The following is a 14,152-nucleotide window of genomic DNA, read 5'->3' on the forward strand; positions in this document are numbered from 1 at the left end:
GCGCTAATCTGAAGTCCGAGAGCGAGGCCAAGATATGACGGTCTCGGACTGGTCGAGATAGCGTAAAAGGCTCTGATCGGTAAACTCTAGATTAATTGGTGGTAGAGAAACCAATCTTCCAGAACTGCCGCAGGGAAAAATGTCGCGCTGAAAGCAGATCGCTGCTTGAGGCATTTTACCAACTCCTGAGCAGCGCCCAGGTGCATTTTCCATCCGCCGTCAAATTTGCCCTCGCCGGTATTGTATTGGCACAATAGCATCGTGCCAACCAAGGCAATTATACATTGCTGATCTGACACTGGCTCATCTGCGTAGAGTCCTTGTATACGTTGACCATGGATGCGGGCTCCCTGCCCAAAAAACTTCCATTTGAGTCGTTGTACCTCGAGGTACGCGGGAATTTCAGTTGAATGGCCTCCGAGTTGTAAGAGCTTGAGAAGGTGCACGGCCTAGACAGCCAATACTAGTGATAACAAGCCCTTGTTCGTAGTTGAGAGCGGGAGGGCCGCGGCGGCTATCCGGTTGCATTGGGTCGTAGCCTGCAAGACAAGCAGTTGTGACAGGACCGACGAAAAGTGATGGTACAAGCGTCTCTCGGTCGGCGTATGCACACCATCAAACAGAGTTGGCAACGAGAGTCTCGGCGCGAGGATTGATTCGTCATGAGCTGACCACGAAAACTACGTCACTAAATATACAGGCCAGGTGAGCTCCTCTCCGGAGGAAAAGTTACTAATCAAAGTCGAGGAGGTCATGGAATCAAGAATTGGTTCGCCCGTCGAGACAGTGTGGTCAATGACAACATTATTGTTAGGGTGCATTTCGGGCTGAACCATATACCCCGGATCGAAGACTTCCCTGTCATGTAGGCTGATCGCAATTCGACTTTCCCTGCCGAGCTAACAAGTACCAGGCCTGTGGAGATTATCACCGTCTTCTTGAAGCCGGTCAACTTTTTCACATAAATACCGGCTATCGGTGTGCCTCCTTCGACCTTGGATAGCAACCAATCCGTACAGGTCAATGCATTTGGCTGCTGTGGTAGCAGGCTTTGAAGGTACTTGAGTCAAGTGTGGTTCGCGTACAGGCGCTCTGCTTGAACTATTTGACCAATAATGAAATCCAACTAGAGGATGTAACATTTATCTTTATCTACTATATTGTATATGCTTACTTATCCTGGTTCTCATACTTCATACCGGCAGCCTTTCTCGCCGCACCATAAACACCAGCGATGTCGCCCTTCTCGCCCTTCTCCGCCTTGACATCCTGCAGGAAAGCATCCGTCACCTCGACATTGCGCATGCGCTGGCCACCTTCCTTGGCCAGGTTCGATGCATGGCGCAGATCCTTGCGAGCAAGATCCACCGCGAACAAAGGCTCATCCCGTTGATAATAGTCGCCGGTGATCATGCGGTCCGCATACTTGGCAAACGGACCCGGAGCAAACAGATCCAGCCACTGTTTCAGCGGACCAACGCCTAGACCTGTCGACTCAGCCGCGACGATAGACTCGGCCAGCACGCCGACGGTGTTGAGAATGAAGGTGTTGCCGAGGACCTTCAGCGTGGACGCCTTGCCGACGTCGATGTCGGCGCCCGTCCCGTCGGATAGATCGATGGTCGCCTTTGCAGTTACCCCCTCGAAGAAAGGCTTCGCCTTCGCGATGGCAGCTTGCTTACCCGCTGGCACGACGATTAGATGTCCGGCATCGGCCATGTTCGGCGCGCCAAAGACCGGGCATGCAACGAAGGACGCGCCGCGAGCTGTGTAGGCAGCTTCTGTGCGACGGGAGGTATTGGGGTGCACTGTTGAGCAATCGACGAAGGTCTTGCTCGTGAGATCGGCGGATTGGTCGGCCAGGATGGCGTTGGTGATTGAGTCGATGGCTGGGTCGTCGCCAACGCAGGTGAAGATCACGTCGGCGTTCTGCACGGCTTCTGGGAGGGAAGATGCGACCGTCGCGCGGCCGTTGAGAGACTCGGCGTGTTTGGTTGCACGGGCTGCGGTGCGATTGTACAGGATGAGGCTGGACTGGGGCCCTTTTTGGGCGATGTTGGTGCTCATTCCCTGTTCGCATTGTCAGTGGTGACTCAATACACTCTGTTTCATGAGGAGACTGCTTACCCGGCCAATGTTGCCGAGGCCGATCCAAGCGACGCGGGTTCCGGACATTATGATACTCTGAGACGATTGCAACTGCGATTGACTTGAACGGTGGATGAGAAGAAGCCGGATTTAAGACAAGCTTCAACGTGGGGCAGCGTGGGGTAAACCGAACGGGCGAGTTCTTATCCGCGCGGGTTCCGATGGAAGTCGTCTTCAATTGTGATTCTCAATCTGGACAGTTTCGATACAGAGGCAAGGTGAGCACGGTATTTGTACTGCAGTTGTCGAATTGGTATAGGTCGAGTCTGCCCGGTGAGGCTTTCGTCTTCGGCGTGTTCTCGGGGCGATGCGCAGCGCTGTCTAAGCCGTGAGTCACGAAGGCCGAAGGGCCGAGACGCGATGTGGGGATGAGGTGAGTCGGAATTCCCGATGTTTTGACTAATTTCGAAAGCCTTCACTGACTGAATATGTACATCAAAAGAGTATCCTATCCCTACGTTACAGCTTTGCCTTCTCGATAATCGAGACGTCTTGAAAGGGCAGTCCGAGATACTGCCACATGAACGCAAACCTGAGAATCATCACGTTAGCCCCAATCTGGCAACAAAAGCAAAGCTGTACTCACCGATCACTGCCGAAGAAGGGCTCCTCCTTACCCTCTTTGTTCCGGACCCAAAACCACGGAGCACCATATGCACCTTGGTCTAGAGCGGCCTGCGTGTTGGCTGTCAAGGCTTGCTTGTACTCGGGGCTAGAGGCCGCAGTAATAATGTCTTTGATCTCTTTATCAGAGTACCCGTGAGTCTTCAGCAGCTCTCCTAGCTGCTCGGGCTTGCTGATGTCGATGTTCTTGTGATATATCCATTCCCACAAGGAGAGAAAAGTGGTCTCATAGCGCTCTCGGGGGTAGTTGCGCTTGATGTAGATCATGCATCGTTGGGGCTTCACGAACTTGTGAGGGTATGCTCTATCGCGCAAATAAAAAGTACCATTCTATACATACCATGATTGAAAGAATGGGAAAGAAATCCGGTGTCTTGATGGGCGCCACGCCAAAATACTTGCACGCCCGCTCAGAGTCGAACTTAGAGTAAGACGCTTTGGCTGGCAGCGTCCATGGTGGTTTGTTTCCTGTCAAATAATTGATGAGCTGTGGATACCGCGCGTCCTCTATCGGAGAAAACATACCAGACCCAACATTGACGCCGCCCAGGAAAATGGGATGAAACCTGCCATTGTCAAAACCAGTGGTCGCAAAGATGCCAAGAGGATTCTTACTCCACCTCGACCCCATGCGATTCGAGCGCCTTGCGATTCCGTCTCAGATACAGCGTCGCATAGTATGAGTAAGGCGATACTAAGATGAATGTGAATTAGCAATCCGCGGTCCCAGGATCGACCCTGACAAGGGACTTTTCGCCTGGGGTCAAGTGGAGCCGCACCACAATCGACGAAGGCGTCTATCTTGCCAGTCATTATGGGCGATGTACTGGTGATTTGGGATCAATTGACGTGATATGTAATAGCGCATGGTGGAAGGGGCTCGTATATAGGCCGCTTGGTGCAGATGACCCGAGGTGGAGATGGACCGAGGCTGTGGGGTTGATGAGTGATCAACTATTTCCACTCTGCCGCGCTGGGTTGAGGTCGCCCTCTACAACGATAAAGCCTTTTCAAGTCTGTGAATTACTAGTAATTCATGGAGATTAGCAAATGCGCCAGTATGCGTTAGAGTATCAAGCTTATAAGACAGGATTTTGATCATGGTACATTCTCCGCAGGTTTAAGCTCGAGTTACACGGCGAAATCAGAATACTACGGATCACAATGAACGTCTGCGAATAATTCATTCGATCGAAAATTATGCATTATTGAGTGCTAGGGTATCTTATAACTTTTTGCTGAAGTATTCTTCCCGTGGAGAAGACCGTTCAGGCGGTGGTATTTTGTTTTTCGTCGTAATGCCAGTTCCGCCAAGCGAGAAGCATGATGATTTGAAGATCAATAAGTCGGCCGCTCGTTGAAGACTCGGAGTAAGTGTCGATTTAATCCTTGCGAGGCACACTGATAGCTGACTGCCGGGTGTTCACCAAGTCAAGGTCATACGGGTTCTCTTCATATTGTGTGGCAGTTGCAGTTCGATTAATAGATCGTCCCGACTGGCGAGATCCTCTCGACGCATATCTTCCAATTGTAACTCGCGAAGGTACGGTCGACAGGCTCTCGCTGTCACTCACGTCATCTGCGACTTGGTGCGATTCCTCGGACTTGTCTGCTCCCTTCTCTGTTGTCGCCGTCTCTTCTTCCTTGCGCGTCTCTATCTGGTTCTTTTCGGCAAGACGACGCATGAACGCATCCGCTTCAGCAGCAAAAGTACACTTCTGTCGGATCTGGGCGCCATATTTGTAGAAGATAAATGGCAGAGGGACGCAGAGAATCGACAAGAAAGCAGGGATTGACGAAGCCCAATGAATGCCCAGATTGCGGTACATATAAGTCGTGAAAAGCGGGAAGGCCATGCCGAAGAGGGAGCGGAGCGCCGAGTTCGCTGCTAGAACACTAGCCGCGAAGATAGTGTATGAGTCGATGAGGTAGTTGAACACACTGAGGAAAATGAGGACCATGCCGAATCCGAATGGCGCGCCGGCGGCAACAGATGCCATCCAGTGAATTGATGGGGAATTTGTCCAGGCGAACCAGAAAAGTCCGATAGGCAGGGCAATACCGCCCACCATGCTTGGGGGAAGTCGAACCTCTGGCGGAAGACGATCGGTAGTCTGACTGCACATTTTGGCGTAGCTCATGTTCTCGGGGAAGGTGTAGATGACGGCAAGAATCATGCCGACTAAGATGCCCAGGAATGCAAGGCCGCCGATACCCTCGCTCCACCCGCGCACTTCTTGAAAGACAATCGGGTAGGCAGCGAACAGCATATAGAGCGTACCGTAGATGATCGACATGTAAATCGAGAAAAGCAGAACGATCGGCTCACGGAACAACAAGATCCAAGGTCGTGAAAGCGCAGTCTTCAAGGTCTTGCCCAAGGGAATTGGGCCGCGCTCGATATCAAGCTTGCTGCGGTAGACATGGCCACTTAATTGAGACAACTTCGCGGCTCGTCGACGCAGTAGAACAGGCGCATAGGTTTCTGGAAGAAGGAAGATGATGCATAGCCACAGCGCGCCTGAGAATGCTGCAAGAAAGCCTTCCACCCAACGCCAACCAGCACCGGTCGCGAGAAAGCCGCCGATGATAGGACCGATAGTCGGGCCGAGGAAGGGGGCTGCGGCGAAGAAGCTGATAGCGATTCCACGTTGTGAAGCAGAGAACATGTCGGCGATTGTGCCGCCTGCATTTCCAAAGGGCGAAGACCCAAAGCAGCCAGCAAGGAACCGGAGGATAATAAGGGTCTGGATGTTCTTTGCTCCTGCCGCACCAGCGTTGAAGGCAGTCAGGAATGCAAAACTGATAGTGAAGATATGGCGCCGGCCGAAGATTTCACTCAGCGGTGCCCATATCAAGGGGCCAATCTATATAGACATATTAATTAAAAGCTTGTATTGGAAGAGGTCGAGGTGAACGTACTGCGAAACCCAGCACGAAAAGTGAAACGCCGAGGATGACAACCTCTTCCTCTACGCCAAAATCCGCGACGATCTGACCCATTCCACCCGAGAATGCTGACGACACCAGTGCGACAGCGAGAGTGACGAATGACACCAAAATCGTGATTGACCACTTCTTAATGGCCCGGAAGTTCATAGGGTTCCGCGGGTCATTCGGCAGCCATGTCACGACGAAGGGATCCTCTTCAGTGCCAGACCCTCCGTAGGGGTAAGAAGCAACCTCTTGAGTAATGACCTTCTGGTCGAAGACCAGACGCCAAAAAGGAATCTTGGAGGGGAAAGAGGCCTCGCCCTCGCCGTTGAGGGTTGCCATTTTCAGATGTGCCCAGTCTGCAGTGTCTGACAAGTCTTCTTATCGATGAATATACCCTTTAGTGTATGGCGAGATCGATGTAGATCAACTGCCCGAGAAAGCGAATGGTCTGGAGAGAGGACTGAAAATCATCTAGATAATAAAATGTGACTGAATTTGCCAGAAACGGTCCACTTTGATAACCGGGAGCCTCGGCTGGTTCCTAGCCTGGTTAATGCTTGCCAGACACAATAAGAATTTCCCCTGTCCTGATTGGTCCCGCGATTAGGAATTCGGCATCGAGTGCCGATGCGAAACAAATGAAAGAGTTTTCGGTGGAGTCGTGTCTCATCTGGTCGCCAGCGTCAACCGTGTGCGAGATTTCGGCCCGGAAGCGACCCACGGCTTCAGCGAGGCTTAGGGACGGCTTGCCGAAGAAGCCATGGCACGATCGCAGAGCCTCCCGAGCGTCACTCACGAAACCTCCAGTCTGTTGGAGTCTGGAATCCTGAGCTCTCGTGCAACTGAGCCTTCTCCACTCGATGGCAGGCGGAGAATTTTCATTGACGGCTGGATCCGACCGTTATAGCGTATCCACCCAAGACGGACGCGTTGTATCTGCATTGTACATTCATGCATAAATGCATAAGGACCCTCGCAATAGGCAGCTGGTAGATGTAGTGTGGCAGGCTGAGGTGGGGGCATTTTAGATCGCGCAGTGATGAGAGCATCACAGAAATGCATTGGACGCCATCTTCTTCACCATATGGACGATCACGTGATCGACAACAGATGTTGTATGCAAAAGCGATCGAGAGCCCCAAAATTTCGAGGCTCTCATTTTCAAATATCCAGTAGTAGCAAAGTGTCTCTAAAGTACCTCAAGTTCCATGGAACAATTTCATCGCAAAGGTAGAATCGGGGGTGACCGGAGAAATCAAGAGACTCCTAAGATTGGCTCCCCTATGGTTTATTCTGGAGGCATCAAGGCGATTTCCGTTGGTCTACTCTCAAAGTGAGCTTCACTTCAGGCTCTCTCATTCACTCACTGCGTGCATCCATCACCGCCGTCACCATTATTGTTGCTCGTCATCTGGCTATGTTGATCGCAAGGTTGGAGTGTCTATGCCCTTCGGCGGTCTCCGTCCAAGATGCCTCGGGTTCTTACTTCAGGGTTGGGTGGAGATCGCCCCGCAAAACAACGAAAAATTAGCTGCGAAGGGTCAAGACCCTTTGACGCTAAGAGGGTCATTGGCCGCATGGTTTATTTGACTTGGTACACATCGCAAATTCTAAACCAGATCACTCGACAATCTACTCTTGACATGGCTTGACGAAGAAGACCCCTGGCTTCTCTACTCACCGTTAGTCGCAAGTTTTAGTCAAGACCCGCAGCAAGCTCATACCCGCGGCAAACTAGCGCGCTTGGGTCTTTCTGCAACTTCTTCCTTGTCAAGCCCCTAATTACAAAAGGATTCTTCTGTGAAACTCGCCTATTTGGGTCCCGTTCCTCTAAATAGGATTTCGCTTCAAAGGCCGTGTGTTCTTGACCTTCGATGAAACACAGCTCCATTCGGTGAAATGAATAATATCCGGTCCTCCCCTGTCTCTGGTCAGGACGATAGCCATGAGAAAAATGCGGTCAACAGTTCATTTGAACCATCCCAAGAGGCTACTAGTGTCCCTGATCATGGCTACGATGTTACATTCGGCAGTGATCAAGATCTCATGAACCCAAAGAGCTTACCTTTGGCTCGAAAATGGGCTATGGTTATTATCGTCTGCACGGGAACTATGTGTGTGTAAGTTGGAAGTTGTGATTCTACAATAAACTCTAATCCGGAGCTGAATCGTGCTAATGACGAAAACCCAGGACTTGTGCGAGCTCAATATACACAACCACTTACTCGCAAATGAATTCAGAGCTCGAGGTAGCCTCTATCATTGCGATATTGGGTCTATCATTCTTCGTAGTAGGTCTCGGTCTCGGACCACTGTTAACCAGTCCTCTGAGTGAGTGGTACGGACGCAGACCTATCTACATCGTTTCATGGTCCATGTTTGTGATCTGGAATATTGTGACGGCGGTCGCGAAAAATATCGAAACGGTCATTATCTCTCGGTTCTTCACGGGCTTCGCGGGTGGCACTTTTCTGTCTGTGTCGGGAGGAACCGTGAGCGATGTTTTCCTGCGCTCTCAAATTCAACTTCCTATGATCCTGGTCTCGTCTGCACCATTTATCGGACCCTGCTTGGGTCCGTTGATTGGAGGCTTCATCAGTTATAACACGACCTGGAGATGGAATTACTACTTCATTATTATCTGGTCTGGAGTTCTGCTGGTTTCAATCTCGGTTTTCGTGTCTGAGACATTTCCTCCTGTCCGGTTGAGAGCCAAGGCTGTGATGCTTCGGAAACAGACTGGAGATGACCGCTACAGAGCACCAACTGAGAAGATACACTCTTCAAGGGGAAAGGCTTTATCTTACTCCCTCCTTCGGCCGTTCCAGCTTCTCATCTTCGAGCCGATGTGTCTTGCTCTCGATATTTACGCCGCTATCTTGTTGGGCATACTCTACCTCTTCTTTCAGGCAATTCCACTCATGTTTGAAACGACCTATGGCTGGACTACATGGCAAGGAGGTCTTCCCTTTGTGGGTATTATTTTGGGAATGATTGTTGGAGCGATCAGTGCTCCGCTCTGGTCCCATGTCAAAGACTATCTTCTGAGGTCTCGAGAGAAACAAAGCGAGGATGTCCCACCAGAGTACAGTTTGATTCCTGCTATACCTGGAGGAGTTTTGATTCCGATAGGTCTATTTTGGTTTGGTTGGAGTATGTCCTCAGACGTGCATTGGATTGTCCCAATCATTGGGTCATCCTTCTTTGGCTGCGGGTAAGTCAGCTCATTCTGCGATGGCTCTGCGAGAGTTTGTGGGTGATAAGCACAGTCATTATGTCACTGTGTCGGATATGGCTAACTCACTTGAACGTGATAGGATCTTGCTCGCATATAGGGGTATTTTCACATTTCTTGTGTGTCTTTCGGGCCATTCCTGGCAACTTCTACAAAATTTGACATTTGCTAACCTTGCTTTCAGGTTGATGCTTATCCGCAGTATGCGGCATCTGCTCTCGCTGGTAATGGGTTTGTGAGATCATCTTTTGCGGGTGAGGGGAACAGACGAAACCTATTCAGCACCAGAGACTAATTTTTCTTGAACAGCTGCATTCCCGTTGTTCGGAATCCAAATGTATAATGCGTTGGGTTATCATTGGGCTACAAGTCTGCTCGCTTTCCTCACAATCCTTATGATGCCATTTCCGCTGATCTTCTTCAGATATGGCAAGGTGCTAAGGGAGAAGAGCAAATTTGCTCTAAATGCTTGAAGATGCTTCGATGATGAAAATTCGTATCTAAAACCAGAATATCACAAATTCAAAGTCCACATTATAAAATGCGGCTTACATCACTCGCTTCTTCGTCCATATACTCGAGAGTAATTGCCAAGTGGTCTTAAGCTTGTAAGGCCAGCCTTTTTATCATTTCGTAGGCCCATTTGGAAGGGGGGAAGTCCTTTATCGTTCTTGTTAAAACTGCAAAACACTATACATCGCCCACGGCTGATTGACCTCCTAAACCGGTACCCTCGAAGGACATGTATTGAGTAAAGCCACCGCCGTCATGCAGGGACAGATCAACATCGAGCGCATTATCAAGATACCCAACCCATAGTGAATCATGTATAAACTGATCAGGCGCTTGCCACAAGCATCCTTGCGCATGGAGGCCGCCAGAATTAGCGCCATTATTGCATGTGCAATGAGAGCTCGGCTCCAGCATATTTGGGGCGGCTTGATTCGTAATGTTTTGGGATCTTTCCGAAGCCATATTCCATTGCTCCGTTTGCTTTAATGATGACCCATTATAGGGTGTGGTCAAGATACTGGATGAAACGTTCACAATCGGGCCATTGAGGTTCTGCCCTTGGCCTGTCAGCCGTTTCATCAGATTGACGAATGCTTTTGAGATCCATATCCTGACTGGCCAGGACTTTGCTATAACGCTCAAGGCTAACATGCATTGTCGCGATTTGTTCTCGGCCAATTGGCGCTGGATTGAGTCTTTTCGGCAAATCACAATTGTATGAATTGAAAGTGCGGAGAATAAAGCGGGGACACTAAGTCAAGTTAGAAAACACATTAATCTCTCGTGGGGGTTTCTCAATTCTCCATACAGATGAATAAGGCCCGAATGTATCATCCCAGTTGCCAATAGGTCCTCTGCAAAGCGAGTAATGAGATCAGCAGCATTCCGCGCCCGCGAATCACTTTCAGCTTCGGCTGGGGAGACATCTTTAATGGCCCTTGGTCTGAACAGCAGTATCATACAATTTCTAGTTCCGATTAATCAATCGCCTTTGAAGATTAAGGTTCGAGTACTCACTGGAAGGAAATCTGCAGCATGCACCCCCAGAAGGACCCTTTCGTACATGCTTCAGAAGATTTTATCTGAAGACTTTTGGGTACCTTTGACTCCCATTTCACAAGTCTGTGGTGTAATGCACCTGATTCGTACTTTTCTAGCGGAGGACGACGGGGACTGTATTCCCCGATGAGAATGTCTCCGACTTGAAAAAGAAAATAAGGTTATGAGCGGAAACAAAGATATAACTGCTTTTGTGACTCACGTATAGCTGCTAGTTGTATCATCTCGAGGACATATGACACCTGGTATGCTTCCTGAGCTGGTATGAGGGCCTGGTCGTAGCCGATGTCGAACTCAAAATCTTCCTCGGTAAGTTCTTCGACATCACAGTCTTCGTCACGAATGCGGCAAGGTCGTCCAAAAGCTGCCGATGTATGTTTGTCCCTGGTCTGTAGATGTTTAGATTGAAGCTCATTGAGTGGGAAGATGGGTTCATTTACATAGATTGCCCACCATATTCGTTTCCGCAAAGATTTCATTCGAGGGCTTATTGACGATTGTGACATCCTAGAACGCTGAGTTAGTATATTTTCGATTATATCTGCATTCTGTACGTACGAGCGATGCATCCCTAGTGACTGTGCGAAGGTGATTGCACATCCAACCCAGTGACAGGTATCTTTCTGGTCATCGGGCCCGGCCCACCAAAAGCCAAATAGCAGCAACACTGCTGCTAGGTTCATGCGATCAGTCTCATAATCGGCATCGTAAAGGGCCTTTGCTCGCAGAAAATGGGTCTTCCGAGCTGTGGCCCGGTCAGTAAAGCCCGATGCACGAATCAGATCATCGCCTCCAATAGTGAGACCGAGGAGGCATATGGTCTGTAGTACTAACGGAGATGCTTGGCCTAACGAGTATGACCGAGTAAGATTCTCTCGATCAAAAACCGGATAAGCAGGATGTATTTTTTCGAAAAAGGTGTAAATCAATCGGTGGAGAATATCGGGTTCTGGTAGTGTCAGAGCCTCCTGTAAGGATACTGGAGCCTCAAGTTGACTGGATTCAAGCCCCGGTTTATCTGCGATAGATTCAGGTATTGGATGATGCACCGTCAGCGGCTCGGTCGAGCCACCTGCAGGCCGATGGCTTAGCTCAATAACATAATGTAAAGTGGCCAAATCATCCGTACGGCTCTCTGGCCGAGTATGTTGTAGTCCGCCGCTGTCGCTGTTCTGTGGGACAGATATCAGCTGTCTTGTTTGGTCTTGTGACGAGCCTAGTCCAAGTCTTTCCGTTTCATTGCTGTGGCTCTGGATAGGATCTTGCCGAAGGACACCACCGGAAGGTGAGACCGATGCAGTTTGTTGGGAGTTATGGGAATTGTTGCGAGGAGACCCTTGCTCATTCGCACTGGCATTATTCCTTCGACTCTTTCGAGGCGCATGTTGATCTCGATCGGAATCGCGGCCCTTTCGAGTATATCTAATTCTATAATTAGCAAAAAAAGCCTTGTCATGCTTTTTCAGAAATATTACATACTTGCCGCGCTTAGAGTCTATCAATTTGCAAGGGATTTGTCTCATGCGACAATGCCAACAGGGCTGTCCGTCACCAGCATCGCATTTGACCCGCCTAGCATTGCATGCCTTGCAAGCCACTCGAGTCCGCCGAACTGGAGTGGGAGTATTGGCAATGGCAATACTTCCATTTCGAAGGGATTCCATAGCAACCACGTGGCCGGGGTTCGCCGTGAATGCCACGTTGGAAAAGCGCAAGTCAGCGAGGCTATCGCAGTCCAGCGCAATGTAGTTGACGAGGTAGAAGGGGGAAGAAGCCGGCGGGGACTTGGAAGGCAGAAGTGGAGTGATGGCTACAAGCCGAGGGGATCCGTGCGACAAATGGCGGTCGACGCCGCTGCCCTACTACGAAAGGTTATAACAGCCGGAGTTTCACTTTCGTTTTCGTGCCCATTTTGATGACCTGTTTTCGATGTATGGCTGATTCAACACCGAAGGATGGCAAAGTACTAGAAGTACGAAAAAGTTTCACGTCCATAACACTTTAACATGTTGAAACTTCATCAACGGTACAAGAGTGGTTATATTACAGTGTAGGTGACGTTCAGCTGACCGTTCAGAATACTGTTTAGGCGATTGTTTTGATGACGGTTACTGCGAACTGTCAGAGTATGGGGAGAAGTCAGGTTGAGAAAAATTATATAATTCAGGCATCAAGCACCGCCCTAGTGAAATTGGAAAGTGAGCTTTGGAAGCTATACCCTTCCGTACCCAATACTTCAGTTTTCTCTGGCGAATCTGAGTATATATTATTTAATTGACATTTGTCGGTATATGTATCTTGCTATGCATGATGGCATCCAAAAGAAGGAAAAATATTGTGAAGGTTCACGCCCGAAAAATGCCGGAAACCACCTTGGCCAAGTCTACGTTCTAGACAGAAAATGTCACCATGTCTTCGCAGCGTAGATTCTCTTCTGCCTTTCGAATGTTGTATAGAAGTAATGCCGAGTGAACATGAAGCTCTGGTACAATTAGCGAATCCTCTGTTGCTCGGAATTCTCGGGTAGACGGTAACTAACCCTGTATCTCCAAATCGAATTGTTTGGCGTCATCCTCGACCGCCTTTTCGAAAGCCTGTATTCTGAGACCTACAGATTTGTCTGAGGTCATCCACACCAGCTCTTCTCTGTTGTTTTCCAACATTTCTCGATCAAGGCGAATCATCCCGTCGTGAATAATAAAAGCAGGTGCAATGAATAGCTCCTTTGCTGCAATCACCAAATTTAGTTTGACACGAAGCTGAACAAAGCTCTCGTAATCCTCGAGGATAGCCCGCCGAGTCGCAAATCCTTTATGTGCTGTTTCGTTCATACTAGCCCGAACCACGTCATCTCCCCCAACTAGCATGATGATGCTACCTATGGTTGGTTCGACGGGCATGCTTTCAGGCGCAAGTGCTTCGGGGCGGTAGATTGTGTGCATAATCGTTGTTCCAGACCTTATCATATCGTCGGTATCGATACTTAGGCCCGAAGTACGCAGGTATTTGCATCTGACCCGCAACTGTACAGAGTCCGGAGAAGCACAAAGGAGCATCAGCTTAATATCAGTGCGTCTGGATATCGCTACCAGCTGAGGCTTCAGGGCATGCTCCACCGCATCCCGAAAGCGCTGCGAGACTGTTGCTGTCCTGACCAGGGTATCAATAGGAAGATGGGTGAGAATTTCGACTAGCAACTAGAATCGTATCTCATCAAAGTCAGCAAATCGTATCGCGGTCAGCTAGACGCGGCCCATTCCCCTTGATTGGCAGTCATACCTCGTTTGGAAGGGCGCGTAGCTTCGATCTCGTGGTATCTTCTTGAATACCGAATACATCGTGTCTTTGGCAGCATAGCTGTCCGTTGGTCGCCATGGTGGCAGACTAGTGGTACCGTAAGACGGGGTAGAAGGACGGTGAAGCCAGTCTCCTCTCTGGTCTGAGAATTGCAGTATGCAAGCCTGGATAGTCTCTGCTCTGGGTGCTCACGGATGTCTCATTATAGTTTGAGCATCAGGGTTGTCTCTGTGTTGTGCGGAGAACCCTCGAAGCGCCTCGTCTGAACCCCACTCCGGTGGATAGTGCAATTGGCAACTGCGATGGGCTTGAAAGCAGTTTATCGATAAGACGGATGAC

At 49.6% G+C, this 14,152-nt stretch overlaps 5 protein-coding genes across 5 annotated transcripts; 1 reads left to right on the forward strand and 4 right to left on the reverse strand.

The window, feature by feature from the left end:
* Positions 1–1,170: 1,170 nt before the first annotated feature.
* N7532_000635 (NAD(P)-dependent oxidoreductase) lies at positions 1,171–2,175 on the reverse strand (the record flags this gene model as incomplete). The annotated part of the gene is made up of 2 exons (XM_056613139.1): positions 1,171–2,070; positions 2,128–2,175. 2 exons carry the CDS (start codon positions 2,173–2,175, stop codon positions 1,171–1,173), a joined length of 948 nt encoding a protein of 315 aa, XP_056480363.1.
* Positions 2,176–2,607: 432 nt separating this feature from the next.
* On the reverse strand, positions 2,608–3,585 carry N7532_000636 (putative DSBA family oxidoreductase; the record flags this gene model as incomplete). Its single annotated transcript, XM_056613140.1, has 5 exons — positions 2,608–2,680; positions 2,735–3,060; positions 3,113–3,338; positions 3,388–3,466; positions 3,552–3,585. 5 exons carry the CDS (start codon positions 3,583–3,585, stop codon positions 2,608–2,610), a joined length of 738 nt encoding a protein of 245 aa, XP_056480364.1.
* Positions 3,586–4,154: 569 nt separating this feature from the next.
* N7532_000637 (MFS transporter) lies at positions 4,155–6,048 on the reverse strand (the record flags this gene model as incomplete). Its single annotated transcript, XM_056613141.1, has 2 exons — positions 4,155–5,639; positions 5,695–6,048. The coding sequence occupies 2 exons, from the start codon at positions 6,046–6,048 to the stop codon at positions 4,155–4,157; spliced, it is 1,839 nt and encodes a 612-aa protein (XP_056480365.1).
* Positions 6,049–7,608: 1,560 nt separating this feature from the next.
* Positions 7,609–9,417, forward strand: N7532_000638 (MFS transporter; the record flags this gene model as incomplete). The annotated part of the gene is made up of 5 exons (XM_056613142.1): positions 7,609–7,829; positions 7,901–8,923; positions 9,027–9,063; positions 9,129–9,198; positions 9,254–9,417. 5 exons carry the CDS (start codon positions 7,609–7,611, stop codon positions 9,415–9,417), a joined length of 1,515 nt encoding a protein of 504 aa, XP_056480366.1.
* A 217-nt stretch (positions 9,418–9,634) lies between these two features.
* On the reverse strand, positions 9,635–13,891 carry N7532_000639 (uncharacterized protein; the record flags this gene model as incomplete). The annotated part of the gene is made up of 9 exons (XM_056613143.1): positions 9,635–10,208; positions 10,266–10,394; positions 10,475–10,658; positions 10,719–10,905; positions 10,970–11,023; positions 11,071–11,938; positions 11,996–12,326; positions 13,056–13,713; positions 13,796–13,891. The coding sequence occupies 9 exons, from the start codon at positions 13,889–13,891 to the stop codon at positions 9,635–9,637; spliced, it is 3,081 nt and encodes a 1,026-aa protein (XP_056480367.1).
* Between the last annotated feature and the right edge of the window lie 261 nt (positions 13,892–14,152).

This window comes from Penicillium argentinense (assembly GCF_028826775.1).
Source record: "Penicillium argentinense strain IBT 30761 chromosome Unknown utg000001l_segment0_segment0, whole genome shotgun sequence".
NCBI lineage: Eukaryota > Fungi > Ascomycota > Eurotiomycetes > Eurotiales > Aspergillaceae > Penicillium > Penicillium argentinense.